General features: G+C 39.4%; 1 protein-coding gene across 3 annotated transcripts in view; it reads right to left on the bottom strand.

Moving 5' to 3' along the window:
- The window catches only part of ARHGAP24 (Rho GTPase activating protein 24), a 169,523-nt gene extending 142,301 nt beyond the window's left edge, over window positions 1-27,222 (bottom strand). For all 3 annotated transcript variants that reach the window (XM_069855379.1, XM_069855381.1, XM_069855382.1), the window contains exon 1: window positions 27,023-27,222. In XM_069855379.1, coding sequence (XP_069711480.1) covers window positions 27,023-27,202 — 180 coding nt within the window. In that variant the 5' untranslated portion in view covers window positions 27,203-27,222. The remainder of the gene's footprint in view (window positions 1-27,022) is intronic.
- Between the last annotated feature and the right edge of the window lie 226 nt (window positions 27,223-27,448).

Genomic DNA, 27,448 nt, shown 5'->3' with positions numbered 1-27,448 from the left:
ATTCTGTAAAGGCTGTGTTAATTACAGAAAGGAAGGCAAAGAAAAAGGAGACATGTATAAATAAATTCAGAGACTGCACTGAGTTTAACGACTTGTGAGCATGCATGGAAGTTTTGATAAAATTAGGCTTTGTAACAATCGTTAACTTTTGATCAATAGATAACAATGGGACTGGATGTTACTGAGTTACTATTGAAGAGAAAGGCAGCTATTGAAAAATCTTACTTCCAGTAGAAATGGTCAATAAGAAATTTAGCTTACTATTAGATAAAACTATTTTCCCACAAGAAAAAGCCAGTAAAGCATGAAAGCATCAGAACACAGAGGACCAAGTCTTGCTATACAGCTCTCTTTTGCAAAGGAAATTTACTAACTTCTAGTCCTGAGGGTGACCAGGCCAAAACAATGCAATTATTCTCCAGAACAATGATGTTTGGCAGTAGAAAATTTCAAGTATGGCCTCTCATTTCTATACAGAGCTCTCCAGTGACCATCTTAACAGAGCAACACTGTGAGAGAATGTAGCTTGTATGACTGAGCAGATTAAATCAAGTCAGTAACAGAATATCAGACTAAATATTTTTCAAGTTATGATTCAGAGGGCGGAAAAAAAGTCTCTAAACCTGAACTTTTAATTCCATCTTGGTTTCTTTTTTTTATTTGAAAAGGTGGGCAACAAGTGGTGACGGCACTGAGTTTTCTTACCTCCTAGGGTCAAGTAGATGTCATACATTCTGTTTTGTTTATTTCTCACAGCTGATGGGAAGGGTTAGAACTCAGCCCATGAAGAAAAGCAACACAACTGGAGTTATCAGAACTGCTAATGACAATCAAGTTCCTTGTTGGCTCTCATTTTGGACTATGTTTTCACTTTACAGGAGGATTAATTTTGGGGAAAGAAGTCTAACAATCTGTGGAAACACTAACAACACTACATCATTATTGGAAAAAAATACAGCTAGATAATTATGGTTGGGTATCAGAGCAGATTGTCAAGACCTAACCCACTGTAACAGTTAACAGATTAATATAAGCAATGGATATCACAACACTTAAGAGAGTAAATGTCACACTGTACAGATGATGAAGCAACAAATAACTCCTCTGTCCTCCACTGAATTGAAACAGCTTTGTGCTGAGCACTAGGCCCATTCTGGGGCACTGCATGGAAGATGGGGGCAGATTCAGCACAGGGAAGGCAGAGGAAAACCACACAAGGGATCAGACTGCTAAACTTTGCATATCTCTCTCAAAGATGATCAGTGGGCCAAATGGAGATGAAGCAAGTTGCTCCAAAATAACCATGTGGTTCAGCGCAGTGGCTTGCCATCATTTCCTGAAGATCATCAACAAGAATTCAAAGAAAACAGAATGACGCCAGACAAATAATGATCAAATTAAATCAATAATTAAGATCTCACCATTTCCAAGTCCCAGAAAACCCTTCTAGAGAGGCCTTTGCAGAGAAGGAAGCTTACTCAGGTATTTGAGGCAGGTCCACAGGCAACCCTGCTACATGTGCCAGCAGGAACCCTGCAGTTGCTCTGGTTTAGCACCAGGAGAAATCTCCTTTTACTATCACTTAAATACAGTTAACCTAACACACTGAGTCAGAAAAACAGCAGTGGCTAAAACCATGGCCAGGTAAATCCCAAGACGAGGTCAGACTGTTTCTGACCATCAGAAATAACTTAGCACTTTCTACGTTTCTCATCTAGGATCATTATCCTTCTCTCGCAGGTCCCTTCCCCTTTATTTCAGCATTTCTTATTGGCTTAGCCTATGCTAATAGCCTTGCTTAAAACAACTTATACAGCTCTGATGTTACAGCAGGACAAAATCAAGCTTTTTTAAACTGAAAAAAATAAAACAAGATATTATTTATAAATATACAAAAACCACCTTTGTTCTCCAGGTCCAGTGTGAACAGGAGAAGAAACAGTAAACCGCTGGAGAGCACAGCCTTGAGAGACAGAAGTTTTCAGCCCTGAAGCACTTCAAGTACAGATAAAGATAAGTATATATCAGGAATTATTAACATAAAACTCTTCTAGCCTTGAGAAATGGGATGATTCAAATCAGTTTGTTTGGTTTTGGTTCTGTTAATGACTTCCATGTTGATTTAAGAAGTAAAATCCTTTCCAACCCCAAGTCACTCAGCTTTTCTCCAGGAAAGCTATATACAGACAAGCATCCCACCTAAGAACAATTCATTTCCAGGTTAGTATGCAGTAAAGTTTGAAGTTGCTGCAGATTTCCTAGAAATTACATATAAGTGCAAATTTTACAGCATAAGTAAAGAAAGGTGGCAGGCAGAGACATGGAAATGGGAATACAACTCCTCTGAAGTTATTACTTCTTTTCCTGAGTAAATAGTCTTACTGGCTTTTGGCTAGCAAGAATATTCCAGTGGAGTTTGCCTGTCCTGTATAAGTTATTATCTTGCATTTTTTATTGAAAAAAAAAATTACTTTCACATGGAAAAATGTTAGAGCTTAATGGCAAGGATTATGTTTCTGTTGCAAGTTTTTTTAAGCAGCTGTATTGCTTGTTGTTTTAACATCTATACATTGTTTATATTTTGTCTACATAGCAAATGTTTTATGAGCATGGCTTAAGTGCTACTGCACTACAAATAGCACATTGACACAAATTAAATAGCCTATTTAGCTTCCTGACATCTAATGTAAGATATTTTGTTGGTTCCTGTCTAAGGGATTACATTAATTAGCAATGATCTTATCTCAGGCAGACTGGGGTCATGTCTTCTGTGCTATCTGACCAACTAATATAACTGGAAAACTCTGATTCACCAATTAAAAATTACTTCTCAAATAGTACAATTTCTGTACAGTAGATATTTTTTCTGGGTTTTACTTTAAGTTTGGTGTATTATTCTGCTTTTACATTCTGTGATACTGTTTCTCATTTAAAACTGGACTTCTCAGATAGTTTTGCATGTTCAAGTGATCTGAATCACATTTTTATAGCTTTTGCTATAAAAATGTTTGCATGAGATCTGGCTGTTTCTTAATCAATGTATTAGTAATCCATAGAAAAGTATACTTAAATATTTTTATTATGCAACCCAAATACTGAGCAGAGAACTCTGGCTGACTAAAACCTGCCTTAGGAACTGAACTGCTTGACATTTGATTGATGCAAGCATACAAAACACTGACATGGTTTATAAACATATTGAGTTTGCCATGAAAAACTGATGCCTCTGGCAAGTTGAAGGTATCCTAAAAACTAGACTCTGGGGCAAAATAGATACCTACACAACTATGTCTATGAATTAAAACATACTTTCACAACTTGAGGTGGAATTTTGGAGACACAACATGAATCAAACACTTGTTTTCATCTGGAAGTTACTGCATGGTGCTACAGCTGAATTTGCCCTAGTGCTTTCCTACACGCTGGGAAGAAAGGTCTTACAGGTTTCACTGTTCAAAAAAAAAAAAATCCATTACATTTATGCAAGTCTGCTCAGAATACAATCATTTGATGCGTTTTTCAGGAACAATGCTTAAATTATTAGCTGTGTAACAAAAATTGCCAGATATTCCCTACTTTAAATAATTACCAAAAAAAAGGCAGTGCTGTGTGGGAGCTGGTTTAGGTCAAGTCAAGTACCAATAGACCACAACAGCCCCAAACCTCTGGACCAGTTCACACAAAGTTCTGCAATTTTGCTTGCACAGCTTTGGGTGAGGGGTTTCTGTGTACACACGGTTTCTTTGTAATTCTCAACCTGTACCACCATTCACGGCTCTTTCAAGCTGAGGCAAGTCCATGAACTGATCTGGATCACAAAATCAGCAGTGGATAATGAAAGAACTGCTCAAGGACCATCACAAACAAATCCTCTCAGCGCTAGTTTGATTGACCTATTGTTTCCTCTTGGATATCCCATTCTCACTTACCTTCTTTGACAGCCAGGACAGGAAGGACAGTTTGCTACTCCAGGAGGAATTTACAAGGTGCATGATGAAAATCATACAGTCATAAGCTAGTATAGGCTGGAAGCGGCTATACTCAAAAGGTAGTCATGGGAAAAAAGTCCACTGTTCCAGGCTTTATCTCAGCAGTATAGCTGTAAGGACACTATGGGAGACCATATCCATATCCTTGATACAGCTGAGCCGCATGGCTGCCTCCTCCATATCCAAAAGGTCCCAAAAGGCCTCACTCCTGCACCTTAACAGGGCCTGCAGGGAAGCTCACCTTTTGAATTAAACATGTCTTTTAAAAATAGTATTTTTCAAGATTATCCTGTCTCAAAATAGTATTTATTTCAGTGAGAATAAATAAGACACATAATCTGGAATATTACTTACATCTAATATAACTGAAGGTATTTTACAACATTTTGTAAAGGTACAGCAAGAATAATAGTGTCCTTGGGTTTATTACAGTGAGCCATCATTTATATGCTTTTCCACAAGACAGCATGACAAGCTTTTTGCAGACATGTTGGGGTAATACCTTGCAAAGCACCAGACAGTCCAGGGTTACAATAGGTTCAGAGTGACTGGAGGCCAACATTATTAACTTCACTGTAGCAGCTGCTCTGTTCCATACTGTATTAACATAAATGGTTTAGATTTCATGTTGCTATTTTAATAAATTACAAAAATATAAAGGTCTTCACAGCCTGTGGGAGAGACCACAGTGTCTCTTACAAAAACTGAGGATGAACTGCAATTTATGCAAGAGAAGAAACCAAGGCAAAGTTCACACAGCAGGTGAACAGAAACAAAACTTCAGGTTTTCTGGCAAACACACTAACCAGACTGTTTCCTGCCTGGAGCTATTGTTGAGAAGGTGTCTTTCCAACTAATAAGAAAAAATAGTTCATACTAGTCATCTGCTGCCAACACTCTGGAATCTCCTTTTTTGAAAAGAGAGACAGTTCCTGGGGTTTTAAGCATTTTTAGATGCATATTTATTTCTGTTGCACATTTATTTTCTTCAAAGGGAAAACACAGGGCAAAGATGTCAAATCTGTTAGTCCACCAACCTGCAAGTAAAAATGTTTACTTTGGAGACTAACCAGAAGTGGCTCCATTTTCTGACATGCTCAAAGCTGGAGGCTGGAATCATCACAGAAAAACAGGGTGCTAATTAGGAAACAGCAAGAAAATGGGAGAGGGTGCCTCAAACTTAGAGTTGTTTGTGAAAACTGTTACGTTATTTTGTCTTATGGGACAACATGTAATTCAGTCAAAAGAAAAAAACTCATTAATTCTGATTTCACACTTGAGCCATTCACAGAATCACTAGGTTCGAAAAGACCCACAGGATCACAGAGTCCAACCATTCCTATCAATCACTAAACCATGCCTCTCAGCACCTCATCCACCTGTCTTTTAAACACCTCCAGGGAAGGTGACTCAACCACCTCCCTGGGCAGCCTGTTCCAGTGCCCAATGACCCTTTCTGTGAAAATTTTTTTTCTAATGTCCAGCCTGAACCTCCCCTGGCAGAGCTTGAGGCCATTCTCTGGCTCAAGGCTGCTTCAAAGTCTGTTGAAGTCTGAATAGAAAAATGTAATTAACAAGGTTTTGTTATTATTTTTTAAGGATTTACTTTTACAAATTCTGTACTGTTACCAATGATTACTATTGATTGTGCCCATTACTCTGCCTACGTACCTCAGAAATCTCTTCACTGCTATCCTGAAACACAATGTCTTCTCTCTTCCTATTCTACCTCCTTGCCTACCGCTTTTACTTTTTCTAGCACTTTTCTGCCTTCTACATCCTTTCTACAACATCAGAAAGCTTCAGTCTGGCCATTGCACAGCTTAAGTAGAAGTCGAGTATCGTTTACTCAGCAAGAAATGTTTCCCACATCCAAATTGAGTGAAGGACAATCAAGGAACTACATAAAAACATCCACTATTCTCCTGGATGGAAAGCAAGAGTGGTGATCCACTGAAGAGCATCGGAAAAATTATTCTAATAAATCGCAATCTTACAAACCATTGCCAATCTAAGCAGGCTCTCAGAGGATGGCATTTGTCCCTATGCAGATGTTTGAAATCTGATATATTACACGTCTCCTAATTCCCCTCCGAAAACAGGCTGCAGAAAGGAGCCCTGTTTTACAGGGCTTAAGGCACTCAAAGGCTTTCTCTCTCACACACACAGAACTCTGGCATCCCAATACATTTTTTGGTTTACTCTGAGAAAGATATCATCCAGTTAGAGGAACTAATTTCCTAGTACTCTCACGGCTCAACATGAGCCTGGGCATCCTTTGGCAGGATGTTCAAAGCCACACCAGGTCCCTGTGGCTTTGAACAAAAAGTCCATCCTTATGGCTGAGCTGCACAAAAGCCATGTTTAAGATTTAATAGCCTTCTTCAATACCTAGCTGCAATTCTAATTAAAATACCGATGTTGTTCCACTTAGAAGCATTTGCTAAAAGATATCTCAGAGTGCCTGAGATGAGGGAAGTCTCAGCAAAGGTAAGTGGCAGCATTAATTTGACTTTTTCTGTTAAATAAAGAACAATTTGTTAACTTCTTTAACAGGTTGCAGGTTTAACTCTACTGTGTGTAGGCTCCAGACAGATTTATCTCACCTTTCACTTTAAAATAATTACGTTAATACATTTGCTGAGATAAATTATCTTGTTCACAAAAGCAACCTATATTGTTGTAAAAATGTTAGCATCAACTTTTACAATCAGCATCTCATATTTATTGCTTTGGAGCTCTCATGATTTGTTTCCTATTTCAATTCTGGTAATTTTTGCATTTTAACCAACAATTGTCAAGAAAATACTGAACACAAACTGGTTAACTAATTTAATGTAGCTGGACAGATACCCCAAGCAAAGCAGACTGTTGCAGGTGAACTGTTTCTGAACATGCTCTATGGCAATCCAAGAAGAGATATCTAGACTTGTAAGCAGATTTTGGAGTTGGATTGGGCGTTGATATGGTACTTTAATTAAAAAGCAAAATTGCAGCCATTTCAGGGCTTTTTGCAACAGCTATCCTGGGAAACATGTGTCTAAATTAAAGGCATTATATTATAATTATTTCCCATTTTTACTCAGAAACTCAGTTATTTGTGTATGCACACACAGGCACAAAAACCAGGCACAATTCCCATCTTTTCCAATGAGCACCCAAAGGAGATATCCTCTGTGTGGAACAGGTCAGGGGAGACTGTGGGCACATAACTCCTAGGAACAACAAAGAGGTTAAAGACTGCCACCTCAGAGGAAGAACACCAGGGCTTCACATCCCAGATCCCATCCATCCATGTACGAATCTTTCACAAATGCTTGCTATTTAGCCCAACAAACATTCAAGTATATATATTACAAAAAACTGAACCAAGAGAGCCACCGATAGCCTAAAAATAGAAGACAGAAGAGTTCAAATTTATTTTCTGCTTGCATCATCAGAGATATTTGAAGAGAGGCTTAGAGCTGTGCAGAAGGAAGCAGGTTATCATCATTTCTACTGCTGTGATCCATTGTCAGTGCACCAGTCAAGAAGTGTGACCCTCTGAAATACACTTAGAAAAAGAACAAAAAACTCTTCAGCCTGAGAGCTCCCTTGATATGCATGATGATAAATATTACAGTGACTAACACATAAACAGTAGCAAGTTCATTTGAAGCAACATTGAAGCATCTATTTTTAGCAGGGAACAAAATACTATTTTCCACAACTGAATTAGAAATCCTCACCTCTAAATGACCTGTTTTGCTTCTCGTAAGGGGAGTTTATACCAATGATGGCTGCAGGGAAATGTTTCTTTCTTTCTTTCCTTGTTTCTTCCTTTCTTTTTTTATTCCTTTCTTCTTCCTACCCCATCACCTCCCCAGCTTTTAAAGTAGAAAAGGTAAACTAATGAGATATTATTTCACTCTAGGGCATTGAGCAGATTTTCATTTCAAGACACAAATTTGTACTACATCTTAATGACCTCCCTGCCAAGTATAATTCTCGTATTCCCATTTATGTAAAGATTAAAGAAGCTTCAAGTGATGAGATGAATTCAGAATAAAGAAAATGGATTTATACATCTACAAATAGATTTATCATCTAGAAAAAACAATGCAAGTACCAAAGCCTGTGAAGGCTCCTGTCTGATACTCAGTACATAGTCCTTGTCACTGAGTTTTTGAGCATTTTAACACAGCTGGTTTGTAACATATATTCAAGACTTAAGACTTCTGTTGTCAAGAGGCCTTAAAAGGGAGAGCCTTGTGGATTCCTGTCTCTATTATTAAACTAAGACTGTTACAGCATCCACCCAAAGGGTGGGTAGGACGCAGTCTCACATTATAGACACCATCAGGATTTTCATGCTTCTGACACTCGTTATTATGAATATCATGCTAGTATCAAAAGAGTTGCAGTCTGTCCTAATCCCTGTTGCTCTGTGCAATGACTTTGCAACAAGCAGACATTGGAGAGTAAGACAGCAGGTATCAGTGCAAAAACCACCAAGCCCTTTTTGGCATTTACACTTCGAAAAACTATTAACCACCATTTTTTCCTGCCCATCCAGTATCAGCTACTGAATGTGCTGTTCTTAAAGTAGAAGGATGAGTTCTAAAACTGAACTGTCCTCATTTCCACAGGGGAAAAGGACCCATCTGAAAAGGACCTGAGCTGAATAAAGGCACTGCCATGGGCCTGCTGTATTGAAGTTTCTTATACTACTCAGTAGCGTGCCATCTCAGGTTCTTCTCCACTGTACTGTGTTCTGTGCAGTTGCTACAAGCTTCAGCTATTAAAGAGCAAAAAGCATTTTTACGTGTCTCTTTGCTGATAAAGAGTTAAATGTCTTGTACTCTGGCAAGACTCCTCTTAACACACTTTTACACTGCCCTAGTCTATTTTAACAGCCTTGGAATGACTCCACCAAAACCAGGGTTCAACCATTAAAAACAAAAGCCCACCACTACCCAAGATCGCTGGGTTAGTCCACACAGTATTGGTGCCAAACCCAGAAGCAGCAACATGGGCTTCCCAGCAGTTCGGGACTGAAGCAATTGCAAGGCCTGAGATAAGCCTACACTAAAAAAACTGCAAAGCTACTCCAAATTATTTTATTCCCTGAAGTCAGTTACTACACATTTTACAATTCTGCCTTCCCAGGATGTATTCTGCATTTCTCTTTTATATAGCAAAGAAGTTGGCCCTTTGCTGCACTGATGAAAACGAGAAAGACTGCCAATTTAACAGACTATTCTGTCCATATCTCTCAGGCTTCAACAGAATCCACAAGAGGCTGAGCTCTGGGCATTTCACTTGGATGAGATGAGTGCTTGCAGTGAGTGTTGGCCTTGTAAATTTGGCCTCGATAGGCAGGACAAGCCTTTTTTCCCAAGCTGCTGACTATCAGTGTTGGAAAGGGAACGGAGACCAGCTGCAGAAAGCCAGAATCACTTACGGAAATATTTTCAGACTGCCAACTGAAGAGTAAAGAGGATTTAAAGAATGCAGTTTGAGGTCATTCAGTTTTTATCTACTACACAAGCCACTCCCTTGGCAAAGAACTAAGAAAGCTTCTTGCCATTACGTTGTACATGCTGCTTCTTCAGCTGCAAATACGGCTTTTATTCAGAGGTAATGGACTTAGAGAAGGCTATTCTTAAGCAGCACTAATAGGCTAAAAGAACTCAATTATTTTCATTTAAAGACTAACGAGGCTTACTTGTGATCTATTAATTTTATTACTTCAGGAGCCAAGCAGCACTTGTACCATATCCAAGTAAATAAAAAGAAGGGGAAAAAAAAATAATCATGATGGGCCTTTGTAAGGGATACAGACCTCCTACACTGCAGAAGTTCCCTTTAAACAAGAAAAGAGAAAGATCATCAAAAAGTCTATCACAGTCCACAGGTGCTGCAAGGGTCAAGCTGTAGACAAAAACGATTATCACATAATTGCTTATCATCCCTAATTGTTTGGGAATTTTTACAGCAACATTTAGACATTTACAACAAGCATTTTGACTGAGCGGGATGGAAACACTTGAGTGCTGGTTTGACTCAATGATCTTAAAGGCATTTTCCAACCTGAACAATTCTGTGATTCTCAGGCCACTCAATATCGACCTGATATCACAATTAGTCTAATGCACAAGAGCTCCTTTCTGACAAGATAAAGAGATTACATGAGATTACAAGGAACAGGACCATTGTTATCGGCTTGTCACCTCCACTTTTGAGAATGATTCCTTGCGAAGGCTACCCATTTTATCTTCCTCTGTGCCTACCCAGGACTGAACGCCACAAGGCTCTAACCACACCTTTCAAAACTTAAACCATAAGGCTATTGCTTACTACTGGAGGACGCATATTTATGTCCGGTGTTTTGAAGCAAGGTGGAAGACGGCCTGTACCTAGTTAAGAAAATCTTATTGTTTTGCCAACATCTGTGCACTTCCCATATTCTATTATTAATCCTTCTACCTAACAAACATATTTAATGCTTCTTGGATAAGTCAGGCAGTGATAATATGGCCTCTGCTACTTAAGTTTAATACTTTACTAAAAGCATGATGCAAAAACACAGGAAAAAAAAAAAGTAAAGAGAAAATTAAGACATAATTATTGAGAACTGCACTATTGCCATCAAAATATAACCTCCACTTCCCAAGTCACTGCTATTCCATTTGCAACCCTCTAGCTCCAAGTGTTCCTCATACAGTGCTAGCCACGCACGCAGCACAAGGCATGCCATTGGGTTCTCTCTCTACCACCACATCAAGATGGCTATCTATACCTAATTTAGACTCCTGCTAGCTCAGTCATGACACATGAAATCCTTCAGCCACTCTTTTTTTCCCCATGGCTGTTTACAACCAATAGATATGAGTCTGTTAATGAATTCTGCATAGTCAAGAAAGCAGAGGTAGCAATGCACCAATGCAATGTCACTTCAACTTTTTCACACGTCCCTGGGCGCTTTATTCCACCATTTTTTTTTTTTTTTTGCTCATTTCATTCCTATGCTCATCAATTTTCCAGCAAAACAAACTATAATAAAATCCTTTGCAAAAGATATTTTATTTTGCCAAGAAGAGACCAACAAAGTTCACTTCCTGATGCCAACTGTATCACAACATTTTTGTTACAAAAGGCTTTTATTTTTCTGCTCATTTCCTCCTTGTCATTTAACCCGCAACATGTCTGTAGAAAACAAATATTAGACATGGGACAGGGTTTGTCTTATTCCTTCTAATAAGACAGACATATCTATAATTAAGCTTCTCACTACATATAAGCAGAGCAACAGGTATTCAAAATAAATTACTTTTAGAGTAATTTAGCTATGTAACAGACAGAAGATATGAACTACTTATGATCAGTGTGTAACTCACAATAACCACCTCCAAAGAAACTTTTGTTTACTAAGAAACACAGCATTCATGAGCAACATCTTAAGCACTAAACAATAACTGCAAGATTAACTCTCTGTTTAAGTAATAAAGCTCAAGCTCCATGACATTTCCTTGACATTAATGACCAGCTGAAGGAGTTGATAACCAGAAGCAAAGACAAGTGAATTCCATTGGAAACACTGCACAAGGTCAAGCTTGTTACCCCTAGAGGAACTGAGGGATAAAAAGGAAACCAAATTTGATTCACTGCCTGTCCTTAAGCCTTAGACTTTAAAGTTATTACTACGCCTTCACCATTTTTATAAATGTCCATTTTATTAAGAAAAAAGTAAAAAGAAAATTCAAGCGTCTGAAAGACTGTCCTCCAAATGCAAGCCATTGCTGAAACACAAGTTTTTCTGTCTGCTAGCTAACATAACAGGCTGCTCAGCAGACACTGAATATTTTCTAGTTTAGTTTCACAGAACCTTTCTAAAATACAGAATAATTTCCATATGATCATGTGCTTTCTTCAAAGAAAGAATTTTTTAATTTTTTTTCAACATTAAGGCCTTAGTGATGTATTTTAATTATCCACTGCAGCATCAGGGCTAAGATGGTAAAGCATCAAGCTGTTCTTTTAGGCATTCAACTCATCCCCTCATTTTTCATCCAGTCAATGTATTCAACTGAGCAGTAAGTACTCATCAATCACACTTCCACAAGTTAATCTTGTGTTTTATTTGCATATTTAGGTAAGTAATTTTAAGTAAACAAAAGGCAATCTGATACCAATCTAAATGCACAGGCTACTAAGTCAAAGTCTTACACAAGTCAGTGTAAACATAGTAAGAAATGAAAACAGCTAGTGAGAAAACATCAGCTTCTGGTGTGTAGTAGGAATGGAAGCAAAAATCAAAATTGCCTTATAAAACACAGCAGCTACCTGCTGAAATTTTTTGGCAACTCAGTGGTCACCTGTCAGACTGTTGAGTGTGAGTAATGGCTCAAAATTACAGTCTACCTACAGACTACCTCACCAAAAGTTACTTGATTTCCTAGATAACTGCCCACGCAGTTGCCACACGGGGTGGCTGGTTCCGTAGAAGAGCACTTTTAAGACTTTCTTCCTGTCACTACTATGTTACCTTAGGCATCCCACCACAAGCCTCATCCCTGCTATCAAGAACATCCTTTCTACTCCAGCAAGCTTTATTTTATACTTCAGATGACAAATGGTGACAGTCATCTCTAATTTATTGAGACTATTATTCTCTCAAACCAAAACTTTTGGGAGCTGTCACCCCTGTTCACTCACCTTCTGTGTTATAATCATATGGGACAGGGGAGACACTTAAGGAAAAAACATGCAGAAGTTTGTAAAAAAACTTGTGGCTTCTGGTTTGATGTTTTTCTGTAGAATTTAATAAGGGATAACATAGATAATACAGAAATGTTTGGAGGTCATTAAATATTTTCGTATTTTAGAGAAATCTGTAGTATAAAACAGTAAGATTTCTGTTCTGTCCATTTAATTTTCAATTATACATCACATTTCCATAATGGCTATGAATAATTTTAAGGTTGGAATAAACAGCTAATGAATTTGAATATTAGTCTCATTTGTTCTTTCAGCAGAAACCAGTCCTCAGTTTCCCATAAACAAAAAGAGTGCACAATGTGATGAAAAGTGCTAAGTGCAACACAGTATTATTTAAAAATCCCTTGTAGTACTCTTACAAAACTATCAAAGAAGTAGTGAGAAAACCCAATACATTAACCTCTTAATGGTGTCTGACTGTAAAATTGCTTCTTGAAAAAGAGGTAGACACTACCATCCTACAGGAGTATAAACAAACATATCCATGGGTTCTGTTTCACAATGGTATCAAACAGCAAGAAAGCATGGTGATCCTTCTCTGCATCTGGTGTTTACATTAAATAATTAACAATAAGGCTCATCAGCAGAAAGTATTAATATAGCAAGCAGCAGGATGGCATGGTTAAGATATGCAGTATATGTACAAGATTTACATTTCAACACAAGACTGAAGAAAAAAAGAAGTAGTTGGGTTCCTGCATCAAACATCTAAACATTCCAAAGCCATGTCCCTTTTACAAAAGATGAAAGACATCTTCATAAAGGCTAATTATTTTCTGTACTTGCCTAGCTAGGAACATAGAATCATTTGGGTTGTAAGAGAAAGGAGAAGTGTCTAAGCCTGAACAGTGATCACTATAGTCTTAAGCACATCAAGGCCCAATACAAAATCTAAAATATTTTCTACTTCTATCTGAAAACACTGGTTCAATGGTCATATTCTGAGAGTAGTGGTCAACGGCTCTAAGTCCAGATGGAGATCTGTGACTAGTGGTATCCCTCAGGGGTCCATACTGGGACCAGTGCTGTTCAATATCTTCATCAATTATATTGACAGCAACATTGAGTGCACCCTCAGCAAGTTGGCAGATGACACCAGGCTGAGTGGTGTAGTTGCCACACTGGAAGAATGAGATGTCATCCATAGGGATCTGGACAAGCTGGAGAAGTGGGCCTGTGAGAACCTCACGAGGTGCAGCAAGGCCAAGTGCAAGGTCCTGCACCTGGGTCGGGGCAATCCCCATTTTCAGTGCATGATGAGGGGTGACGTGATTGAGAGCTGCCCTGCAGAGAAGGACTTGGGGGTGCTGGTCGATGGGAAGCTCGACATGAGCCATAACTGTGCGCTCGCAGCACAGAAGGCCAACCGTATCCTGGGCTGCATCAAAAGAAGTGTGGCCAGCAGGTCAAAGGAAGTGATTCTGCACCTCTATTCCTCTCTCGTGAGACCTCACCTGGAGTACTGTGTCCAGTTTTGGAATCCTGAACATAAGAAGGATACACAGTTGTTGGAACGGGTCCAGAAGAGGGCTACAAGGATGATGTTCAGCATAGAGAAGAGAAGGCTACGAGGAGATCTTATAGCGACCTTCCAGTACCTGAAAGAAGCCTACAAGAAAGCTGGAGAGGGACTATTCATAAAGGCTTGTGGTGATAGGCCAAGGGGTAACAGATATAAACTGGAGAAGGGCAGATATAGACTAGATATTAGGAAGAATTTTTTCACCATGAGAGTAGTGAGACCCTGGAACAGGTTACCAAGGGAAGTTGTGGATGCCCAATCCCTGGAGGTTTTCAAGGCCAGGTTGGACATGGCCTTGGGTAACCTGATCTAATGGGATGTCTCTGCCTATGGCAGGGAGGCTGGAACTAGATGATCTTTAAGGTCCCTTCCAACCCTAACTATTCTATGATTCTATTACACTAGCCTTACTATTTTTTTCCACAGTGCTGCAAAAGAATTACATACACTGATACCCAATGCTGCAACAGTCATTAAGGAATATGAGGCTTCAACGAAGTCTACAATGAAGTAATGCTGGGATACTTGAAAAAAACCAAATCTAGCAATAACAGAAGAAATGGTGCTAAGTAAATACCTACTTTTAAAATCCACTCAACGCTTCCAACTAGATTGTGCACATTTCTCACCCCTGACAAGAACAAGAGTGAGATACATATACATGATCTGCATGTGTGCACCTATTTGAAACTCCCACTGCTCAGTCTTCCCCTTTGCTTTTATGCAAACCAGCAAGGCCAAAGCCCAAGCTTCCCTCTCATCTACCTGGTTCCCAGACCCTCTGTTCTAAAATTATTTCTAATTTTTTTACCAGGCTCTACACATAAAATGGTTTGTCCCAGAATGTAAAGACTGACATCTTTACTTCTATTTGTTTTGTTTCAAACATTGTCTGAGTGCAGCGCTGCAAGTGCCCAAGAGGCTTTTCTGTGGGTCCTGGCTAACAATGAGAGGGGGAGGTGTAGAAGCAGGCACTGTTCTACCCCCACCTGCTAACAGGGCATGGACTTGCTCTATAAATAGTGCCTGCCAAGAAGGCACTGTGTGCACACCCACCACCCCGTGGAACGGGCCTGAAGAAGTGCTGCTGCTTGAGTGTTCTGAAAAACTGCTGGAGCATGTGTTCCTGAAGAATTGCTGCTGGAGGAGTTGCTGCCGGATGGACCATGTTTTCCTGAGGAAGCGCTGTCCCCCATTGGAGTGGTGGTGATTTTTCCTTTGCCTCGCTACTTCTGTCTCTCTTCTTCTCTGACTTATCTTACTGTACCTGCTTTTTTCTTTGGCACTATGGTGTATTGGATTGAATTGGAGTTGTGCTGTAGTTTGTTTAGTGTCCTTGGCAATGTTCAAGGTATCAACTTGTGATCTGAACACATTGGGATCTAGTTTTACAACTTCAAGAAGCTGTGACTCAGAGCACACCCAAGTATCTATTTCGTGATTTTGACTGTATCCAAAATAAATTCTGCATTTACCTTTTCAACTGCGCAGGTCAGGGTGGGCCCTTACACTGCTGGTGTCAGAAGTAGGCCATAACACAGAAATTCTGGAGTTTTTTTAGAAAAAGCTCATAGAAAAACACAGGAAAGTAATATGAACTAGGAGTTCATATTCAAAGTACCATCCAGGATCACTTACACTCCAGAAAGGGAGTTCAAAGATTCATCTACCAAGACTCTTCCAATAAGATACTATCTTGAGCATTTCCTTTCAGTCAGTCTTTAATGTGTTAGCTTTTCTCTTAGAGAAGCACAGCTTTTTGCTTTCTTCCCAGCTCAACTCCACCACTGCCCAAAATCCAGCCAGACCCATACCAGTCTGGGTTCAGCAACCCTTCAATGAAAACTTTATTCCCCCTTCTGCTCTTCAAGTCACTGAAGAGGGCAAGCACTAATGGCATTCCCTGCTCCTGGTGATGTTGCTACTATCCAAGAGATATGCAACAGTGGTGCCCTTAAAAAAAAATGATGTGGGCTTCCAAAATTTCTCACAGATAATTGTATCCCTTAGTAAATCTCTTCCTAAAATTATTTAGGTAGAGTAAACACTACCTTATGGCAACACCACCTTCTAGGTCAAGTGAGAAGGTCTTCTCCCAGTACTTATGCCTGCGGACATCTCTTCCTCTCCCCTTCCAACCCTGACCACTGCACAAAAACAAAACACTGCACAAAACAGATGATCACCATTTTCCTCTCCAGTGGGATTCTATACTACCTCACTCCTGCTAGGAACATAGTGGTAGAGTTGTTAGCTATCTGTATAAGTAATGATAGGGAAATCTGGCATTCAACCTTGCTGACTACACACATTAATGAAATCCACAATGTGCAGCCATTCTTTTCTGGATAGTATCTATTATTCACAGCCACCCTACATAAAAAGCCTTTATGCTCTTCCAGAATGTTTGCAACACACTTGGGACCTGCTGGACACAGTTCATAGGGTAATGGAGAGGAGCTTTCTCTAGTTTCATTCTTCAGCATTTCAGCAGCCATTTGTCCTATCGCTGGCATTACCACCGATTTGAGAGAAGCATATGTATTGTTCTAACACCTCAGAAATGCCTTGGTATTTTACTGTCTGGTTTAACATTATTATTCTATTGTCAAACATTAATTTTAAAATGTCTACACACAGAAACTCAGGGAGCATTCAGTTAAAAAGCGCCTTTGCCCCTGTATCATCCACAGAGCATACCTTCGTGAGCTGTACTATGAGCTTCCTAAGGTTTTAAAAACAATAGTAGCTTGAGTCTTTTGTGAGAAAGCACTACCAGCCAAATAATTAAGCTAATGTAATTTGCAGCTGCACACCGTGTTTCACAAACTAAGCCAAGCAGAGCAATACAATCAAATAATTATCCTCTAAAGAAAAGGGAGAGAATGTAAAGAATGGTGGCTAACAGATTAATGAAAGTCTTGCCAGCTCTAAGCCTGGAGTTCAGCTCTTCCACCTCATGCTTGCTGTGAAATCATGGTTCTGTTCTTTAGCCATTTATTTAACGTGTTCTTCCTTTGGTCTCAGGTTACATTCTTCAAGTATACACAATACAGCTATATTTTCTCATACAGGCCCCTCTGACCACTTCAACCTCCCTCTCACAGTCAAATGCTTACATTCACGTCTAAACTCCCACAGCACCACATTCAAGCCCCTCGCCTGAAAAAGACTGCACAACTCTGCATGCATTTATTTAAACCCTCTTCAAAATTCCCCCTGCTTGCACCCTCTCAACACTGCCATCTCAATTACACTTTGCAAGCTACAATCCTCAATTGTTCACCTTTGAGCTACTAGATCCACAAAGCACTTTCTCACTGGGATCCTAGTACTAGGCACTACCCACCTTCCTGTTGTCTTTCCACCAGCTCTCTCATTCCAGCAGCAAAGCAATGGGTGGACAGGGATAATGGAAATCCACCATCCATGCCCTGCATATGGTCTCAGTCCTGACACATGGATGCTGCTAGAGGAAGCCAAGTATGAACAGTACCCTTACCTGTCTCCTCCTACTTCCCCAGCTCTGCTTCTCTCCCAAAACACAGTGAAATTGGACAGGGAGAGAGAACTGCAGGAACACACTGTGGACATTTACAGTGGATAAAAGAGTATAAATTTAAAACAAAATAAAGAATGGTCATTTTCTGGTAGACTCCAGTCTAGTCAAGTACACAAGCTTTCTCTTCTTTTCAATGGTAATACTTTCTTTTGGATAATAGTTTAACCTGAAAGATTATGAAAGAATTCCTGCTTAGCTAGACAGCTGAACTCAAGCTTTTCAAAGCAAGAGAATTGAATCTGGAAAGCATTTCTGGGGCCCTGTAGCATACTGGAGATGTACAACTGTTGATCACTGCACTGGATGCAATTCGTACGGCTGCTGTGTTCTCATGTTGTGAGAACAACGCACAACTGAATTACCATGCACGGCTTTTGAGAGCTGCGTTAAACATCTGATACTTAGACATCTGACACTTTCAAGAAGGAAAGTATTTGAGAAATATTTGAATATTTGGAGACAATTCATTTTTTTTAGTAAATATAGTGAATATACATCATTGAACTACTGAAATCCTTTTAACTTTTGAAACCTGGAGTCTTTTAACAGCAGTACTGGTACTGCTGGTTTTGTAATAGAGACACCATGTTACCCAGAAAGATGCAGAGACAGCAAATTGAGCAGGACCTCGAGCAATGGAATAGGCATTGAAAGACACAGCTGTAGTATAGACTACATATGCAACACTACTTTAGTCAAGACAAAATTACTCCTACAATTCAAAGAACAACAGCTCGTGTATACAGCTATTCTGAACATTACATTAGTATTTTTAGCAGGATACAAATAACTGATATGTCCCAATGCTGTCATCTTCTGGGATACCAAGAAAAGCAGCAACAATTTAATCTAGCAAGCCTCCCCTCTGTTTAATTAAACATCTCATTAGAAACACTTGTACTTATGAGTCATCATATCAAAAAGGTCCAAGAATACAGATGTGTTGTGTATGCAAGCCAAGAATGGGTATCCTGGTTTTACTTTGTTTTCTTCACATGAGCTTTTTTAGCTTTACTCACAATGTTAAATACTCTCAGACTTAGACATTATATTAGCTTTTTGTGCATTCAGAGCAGTAGATGGGTCTCTTCACTCAGTTAATTGGATACTTCTTTCCAGTGTAGCAAAGGGACACCAAAATAATCACTGTTTTTACTAGACCAGCTATTACACTAAGGAGGTTAAACCAAATGCCACCTTGCATACTTGCTTGTTTTTAAAATTGGATGTAATCTGCTTCTTGCAATCATAAATACATCCATAGGACTTGTGAGAAACATCACCTAAAACCAAGGGCCATAATGCACTGGTCCTAAAATCCTACTTTCACACTTGAGTGAAGGCTGAGTTTTCACATTCCAAAGTCACAAGTGCCTTAGAAAATGTAAAGTTTCTGATTCCAGGGCAGGACGAGGCCTTCTCTTTCCAGAAAAGACAGCTCCACAACCAACAAGAGCTGGCAATATCACTGAAGTTTGCCAGAAGTACTCTTTTATTGGAACAAGTGCATTTCTAGACCTTGGAGGCGATATTAAGGGAAAAAACTCACTGTTTCTTCTCTAACATCTCCTCAACATAAGATATGTGAATCTTTGTCTGCAGCTGGCTGAGAACTGATTGATTACTAATAAAATGCTAGATTTTACCTCCATTTTGGTATGAGCCAGAGGGTAAAAACATATTTTATGTGTTTCTCCTTATTGTCACATTATAAAATAATAACAATTTCTTTTTCCCTGTACCATCCACCCCAGCTCAGGTTAACCTTTTAAAATGAGGTAGTTGGCCAGAAAAATGAAAGCAAAAAACTTCAGTACATCAAAAAGGCTGACATAGAGGCTAGGTATATTTTCTTTATCGGCTGTGACTCATTCTTTTTTTACTCAAGATAGTGTTGGCTGTATAAATGACATTTTATAAATACAGAAAGAAAATGAAGAAACACACCTGGAATAATAATCAAACTCATGAGGCAAAAGGAAAAAGGGTCTTCTGTTGATTTGATATTACTTAAATGCAACATACATGTTTTACAGCTTTGACTGTAAATGAAACATGAAACTGGACTTTTTCCAGACTAATCTGTGAATTCTCATACCAAACGAAATCACGTCTACTATTACACACACTTTTCTAAGTCTCACGTTCACGTAGCTTTCCACTCCTGGCAAAATACTTGTGGACAAAAAGAGTTTTGATAATGTATGGGATTTAACACACCTTCATTTAATGGAAACTAAGCAGGTTTGGTGCTCATAAAACTAATCTGGCATCCTTAGGAGGCACAGAGAAAGTTACAGCACAGTAAATCTCAGGTAGCTAAATCTCCTTTTCTTTCCCAACACCGCTGCATCCAAGCTCTAGCCATGGCCCATCTCTCTGATCTTAAACATGTATTTAAGGAACTGTGCAAACAGACTGATACCAGTCTTTTTCCTTTACCCCTTTCAGAAAAGTGCTAACAGGAGTAGTGACTAATACAAATCACACTAGGATTTCTCATGAGGTGTTTTCTCAAAAAGTTCTTCTAGGCAATCTTTCCCTTGTTTAAAGGGATTGTTGCTGTGACACGTAGAAGTTGCATTTATGTAGCACATCATCTGTTTCACTACAGGAAACAATCATTACATTGCACTTAAGAGTATGCAGATGAAGAGGTAATACTGCATTCAGCAAAAGATATCAAGATATTAAGCTGTGAAGCTTCCTCCCAGATACTCCATGGTTAGTGATTCCATATTAGAAACGAAAGGTTTTATAATAAAGTGTACTGAGCAACAAGTTTTTTTGCAGAAAAAATTATCAGGAGAAACATAACATATAAATAATTTGCTGAGTATACTTCCAGCTTGCAAAGGCTAAACAGTTTCAGTAATTGCTGGTACACAATGGAATAGGTATTGCTTTTAAGGCCAGAGAGGAAATCTGGCACCTAGACACTAGGCAGTATTTTGCAAACAGTACCTTTAATAAGAATGACAGTCTGAAATTTTTAACAATGTCCTTTCTCCCAAATGAAGGAATAAATCATTATGTTAAGAGAATGAGTTAGCTTAAGTAATAATAAGAATAATAAGAATAAGCTTAAGCTAATCTTAGCCAGCTTGCAGTTTGAAAGAATGTGATTGTAACAGTTTAGCTTGTTTACTAGTTGAAACAAGCAACAAATCAAGTATTGCGTATCTTTAAGAAGCTTATCTCTGACTGATGCTCCAAGCCATCAAAGCAGAGCTGGCTGCAGCAGAAACAAAGAACAGACCTGAGCTCACCAAGAAGGCACAGTGAGGAAGGAGACAAGATCAAGACCATCAGAGGCTTCTGAAGACAAAGAAATTGTGATATGCATACAAGAGTGGGTGATAAACTATGATAATGAGTTTTTGGAAAAATAATGACTATGTAACATGTTTCCCAGAATCTATATGGATATGTATGTTTAACCAGCATTTCCCAAAATCTAAACAGTGTTTCCCGGAATCTATATGGATATGTACGTTTAACCAGTATAAAAGTCATGTAATCAGCTGCAATGGTCACACACATTAAGTGGAATTATTCCTTGCGTGTCCAATATTGCATTAAAAGAATATCTGCTTAAGAATCAACTCAGCATGAGATTGGCTTTTTCACAGCATCACTCCCCACAAGTATAAAACCTCTTCTTCAGTGTGGTGAATTACTTATTGCTCTTCAAGTGAGGAAAAGGCAAAGAAGGAAGAGTAAAGAAAACTTAAAATGTGTCTCATTCTCACTGGGTTCCAAAACACCTAAACAACTTCCATGTCTTTATTTCAAGCTGTTCACTTAACTTTTTTTTCCCAACCTGCTAGAGTGTGCTTTTTGAAAATCATTTTAAGGATACTAAAGCTCTGAATAAACATGCAAAAATAGGAGCTGATCTTCACCAAAGACCAAGTGGGAGTCTGAGGGGTGGTCTCTATGCTCCTTATAGCATAAGGACATAAACATACTAATTACTCTAATAAATACAGGACCACCGCATCCAGGCTTTTCATTTCTCCCCATCCTTCAATTATCTAGCACTTTTTCAAGGCTGTGAGAATTAATTGATAAGTTTTGCTGCAGCTGGCTTGTATGCTTAATTAATTTGTGATATAAATCTGTCTCATATCAAGAGATAATATGCAGACAGCCTCCAGCCTAAATAAATAATCTTCGAGGACTTACACCGTTCTTTGTCTAAAACTAGTATGTATACTGAAGGCAAATCTTGGCCAGCTTGCAGAAACAAAGGATGTGATTGTAACAGGAGTTTAGCCAGTTTACTAGTTGAAACAAGGACAGTCCCCTAGCAGGAACAAAGGGCAGGCCTGAGCTCACCAAGAGGAGACAATAAGTAAGGAGATAAGTAAAGAGAATCAGAGGATTCTGAAGACACAAAGGAACTGTGATGTACCTTTGAGAGTGGGTGATGAGTTCTGTATATGTTTAACCACTATTCCCTGAATATGTAACCAGTATAAAACTCCTGTAACCAGCCTTTGCATTATGCCTTTTTTAGAATTTTACAATTCAGCACTGAATTGTAAAATAAAAATATTATCTTTGCTTCGAAGACTTTGTCCTTCTTAATATTTTAGCAGTGAATGAGTGTTTCTCACAAGGCTGAAACAGTTTATCCCTCCAAAGCAAAGAAGACCTGCCATTCTGCCTTTGCTTATGGGAAACAAAAAGAGAACTTTGAAGTAGCAGACATTATCATAGAATCATAGAATCACCAGGTTGGAAAAGACCCACTGGATCATCGAGTCCAACCATCCCCATCAATCACTAACGCACGTCCCTCAGCACCTCGTCCACCCGCCCCTTAAACCCCTCCAGGGAAGGTGACTCAACCACCTCCCTGGGCAGCCTCTACCAGGGACCAATCACCTTTTCCATGAAAAATTTCTTCCTGATGTCCAGCCTGATCCTCCCCTGGTGGAGCTTGAGGCCATTCCCTCTCGTCCTGTCCCCTGTCCCTTGGGAGAAGAGCCCAGTTCCCTCCTCTCCACAACCTCCTCTCAGAGAGTCGGAGAGAGCAATGAGGTCTCCCCTCAGCCTCCTCTTCTCCAGGCTAAACACCCCCAGGGCCCTCAGACTTGTTCTCCAGCCCCTTCCCCAGCTTTGTTGCTCTTCTCTGGACGTGCTTCAAGGTCCCCATTCGGAGCCCCCGGTGTTACTCACTCATTATGGAAGCAGGGAGGGAAAAGGGGCAGGTAAGTAGTCCCAAACCAGAACTGAAACCTATGGATTAGGTGAGGAAAGTCTAGCTGCAGGCCATCATAAAAGAAGTTTCTTGTGAGATCCTCACTGTAGCCTGGCAAATGCACTTCTAACGGTTCACTAAAGCATTAGCTCATTACTTAAATCACAGCCTTGGGCCTGTTTTCTATCACCTGCATGACCAGTTCATTATACTAATGCTCAATTCCTGTCAACAGGCTTCCAAAGCACATGCCTATGTCTGTAAAAGTCCTTATTACTCTTCAATTGCTTGTCATCATTAGTAAAGAGTTAAAAGCATTTGCCTTTTCCTGTTGATGCTGCAATTACTCAGAGCAGGAGCTCTTTGTGGATAGCTGCATTGGCTTTTAATGAGTTTTATTTTGCAGCCCAAGCAGTAACAGAGAAAGCTTTTGTTAGCTCAACTTTTGTGCTGCAAGACTGCTGAAAAGGATGTCCCTATAGCATTAGAAGTTAATTTAGCTTCTTCTCTTACCAGAAGAGAAGAGGCCCTTGGCCCTTCTTCTGAACTGCCAATACAAATACCACCTGTAATGGTACTCGTTCTGTATGATGGTATGGCTCAGCTTGCCAGGGAACACATGGCAATGCTAAGACTGTAATAACTAAGACATTGAGAAAGAGGTGTTTTTGTCCACAGTGTCTACATTACACAGCATGTCTTCGCCATTTCACTGCATTTGAACTTGCATGGTATTCAGCTCCTTTTTGACTTGAGGAGCCTAAGCTCACACAAAAGAGCATTTATGCAGTCCAGCTGAATGAAGTTGAAATCAATGGACTCGTACAAATGCTGCTAAAAATTATTGCTAGAGTGGGTCCTCAGTAACAACATTCAATAAGTTCCTTAGTCATATGCAAGGAAATAAGCAAGCACACCTAGGATTTATTTAAACAGAGATGTTAACTGTGGCCTGAACAAGATAATGCAGCACCAGTTGAACTTTTCCACAACTCAAACACTCCCTTAATGGCATACACTGAGGTGGAAGCTACCTGCAGCAGCTCCAGGCTATGAATAGATCACACATCACTGAATTTGGTCAGTCAGGCTCCAAAACATAACATCCATATCTATTCATTATCTCAATTGTTTACCCTTTGATAAGAAAGAATTACCACGTAGCCTCTGCTGTTCAAATTAACAGAGTGCAAAATCAGATTTTTTATATATTTTTATAATGGTTATAGCTCCACATATACTTAAAAGAGAAAGCATTAAATTTACTTAAAGATTAATTTGGATATTGGTTCCTGCAGAATTTCACATTGCGCTCACACACATGTTCTGTAGCAGTATTCATGCTAGTTGCAGTACCAGCACAACAGCTGTTAAGCAAGGAAAGCTAGAGAGAAACTTCTTAAGCAGACTACTGCTGTGCGACTGAATCTGACAAAAGGCACTGGGCTGCTTTGGAGTTGATAATACAAAACCACTGGCATGATTAGGAATTTAGATGAACAGTCTTTCAGACAAGAAGTATCTTGTAAGTAAGAAAATAATCAATGACAACATTTTTTAACCAGCAGCCTATCAACATCCTTACTCTTCTCCACACAACTTCATTAACCTATCAAATACAAATTTATTACCATCCACCAGAAATGCACTTGTCATCTGGCAAGTGACAGAGAAAAGCAGAAAGAGAGTATCTCTCCTTTCCTCCTTGTTCCAAATCCTGTCAATTTGCATGAGTCAGAAACGGAGAAGAAAGGAGAGAGGGAAAGATGGTACAAGCATAAGAAGAAATGCAAGATTCCAGACAGTTACAGACTGGGCAATCCCACCATTATGGAAAAGCAGCATCTTACATCTGGTAGCAGCTTCTTACGTCTGGAAATACTGCTCATCCGTGAAATGCAGTGAAGTATACTAATGGTTTAATTTACTTCAGAGTCAGCCAGCTATTACAAACAAGTCAGTTCCCTGGTCCCACATACAACACATGGTAGCGTACTTGAGAGCTTTAGCTGTGAATGCATACGTGGGTCAATGGCGCTAGCATTTTCAATTAATGCCACGAGGCATTTTTGCTTTGTTCTATCATGAAAGTATTTACTAAAACTAATTTCTGAGTTTGGATTGATCAAAGATACAGAATTCTGACACTATGTATTTGTTGTTCCCAAATGGCCTTGGAAGAAGATCTGGGGCTGTATTGCCTCCCACATAAATAGGCAGTCTCAGGTGGGATCACCTTTTCTTTGCTATCCTGACTTTCCAAGCTTGGTTCTAACAACAATAGGTCCTAGTCCAAACACCATGAAAGGTTCACATTTCCCACCTACAAAACCATCTCATCTCATCTCAGGGAATTTTGAACTTCAGTCACTGGACTGGTTTTCTGAAGTCTGAAAGGAGAAAGACATGTTCTCAGATTTGCACAGCATCTAGGCCCACTTTTTGTGGTTTTTTGGTTTTGTATGTCTAGGTGTCTTTATGAACTTACTTGAGACTTAAGAGGAAAACTCAAGCAAACTTTTAGTTATTTAATCAACTGCAACCTAAACTACCAAAGGCATCAGAATCACCACCTCCATTTCACAAAAGGGAAGCAGTAAATTCAGTAGACCTTCTGAAGTCAGCTGGAGACAAACAAGATGATAATCTGGGTTCCATGCAATACAGCACTGTGTCCCTCTCGAAAACCAATTAAGTCCTTGCACACAAACATTCTGAGAGATGTCAAGCACTAGGAAGCAGAGTTGTATTCTGGAAATCCAGGCTCTGGCCCATAAACATTTTTTATTTTGATGGCTGCTTTTTACACTTTTGATTAACAAAATATATATAGCGAAAGATACACTTGATTTCCCAGAAACTGTTAGCTATTTCATATTCAAAGTAGTCATACTAACATGTAATTTGTAAATATGCAGTGCATTACGTAATTAACATGTTCTACCTGGGATAATCTTAAGGGAAAACCACTACTGAAGCTGCGAAATTGGTACTTAGAATTTAAGTCATATAAGAACCTTCTTTTGGGAACAGTTATCTCAAGACTGAATCATTTACTTAACATGTGCACCATAATGCATGCTGTAAAGCTTGACAAAGTATGATGACCTCTTCCACATAGGAAGTTCAATGATACGGGCTTTACATATCTGAGAACTCCCTGGGAAAATCCACATAAAAGTACACAATCAAAAATATAGTAGACATAAAAAAATACAACTGGTCGTTTGTTAATATCTGCACAGAGGTTAATCACAGATGTCGGAGCTTTTTCTGAAGTCACAAGCATCTAGAAAATTATTACAACACAGAATTATCATACTCCTGTAGGTGCTAGCACAAAGCCTCTCTTAACTTTTATCACAGAGGCTCAGGCATGCCCTGACCTGAGAGCCAATATTATTTACTCCACGCTTACAGCACTCTAGAGTTAAGCAGCCTTACAGCATGTTGGTGAAAAAGATAAATAAATAGGAAAACAGGTGAGCATTAAGGAGAAGTAAATCACCACAACAGAACCAGGCAGCGGATAGCATTCTTTTCCACATTACAGACAGCATCATATTCAGGCTATGGTCTTACGGGATTTCCCATTTGGGAAGACACAAAGCAGGGATACTTCACAATTTAAGCAGCAGAAAAATAAGCAGTACCTTTTCAAATATGGTTTATTTACCTGCCTCAATCAAATCCACCTGACTGGCTTTTGTCACTTAAACTTCATGTACACTTTACTCTCTTTAAAATGCTCAGTGAGAGAACCTGACCTGGAAAAGGAAGTTTTAGAAACAAGCCTAACGGGGAAGCTACGCTAACTGCCTAAGCGTGACTCAGTTTAACCCTGTAATCAAACTCCCACGTTGTACAGAATCAGTGACAGAGATGGAGAGGTTTGCTTCTTTAAACACCACACAGACAACTCTGCTTGCATTATTTATTTTCCTCCCTCACCTCCCGCCCTATCTCCCCCTTTCACTTACCAAGGGCCTGGTTTCATCTTCATCTTTGAAATAGTGAAGTTGGTCACCCTTGAGAACAAACCAGCGTGTGTGCCAGGTCTTGACAAAGCCTCCTTGCTTCCGCAGCCAGCCACACTTAATGGCACAGTGCTGCCCTTGGCTTGGTGGAGAAGTCTCTACAAAGCCATCGTGTTCCTCCATACCGGGACTGAGCAACTCTCCTGTTGAGAAAACAAGAGGAAAAGGTAAAGTAAAAGGTAAAGTAATTATATTATTATCCAGGTGGTAATTTGCTCCTTTCAATGCAGCTGGAAAAGAAACATGCCCCCACTACAAAGGTGTGCTAGAAAAGCATTTACTACCCGCCTGCTTATTCTACTAGCACCCCATCAGCTGAGTGAATATTACTCACCTATAAAAGAAAATGACAATAAAGAACTGAGCTGC

The sequence above is a fragment of the Phaenicophaeus curvirostris genome, chromosome 4 (genome assembly GCF_032191515.1).
Source record: "Phaenicophaeus curvirostris isolate KB17595 chromosome 4, BPBGC_Pcur_1.0, whole genome shotgun sequence".
NCBI classification, from domain to species: Eukaryota; Metazoa; Chordata; class Aves; order Cuculiformes; family Cuculidae; genus Phaenicophaeus; species Phaenicophaeus curvirostris.
Note: the sequence above shows the minus strand (reverse complement) of the source record. Positions and strands in the feature narration are given on the sequence as shown.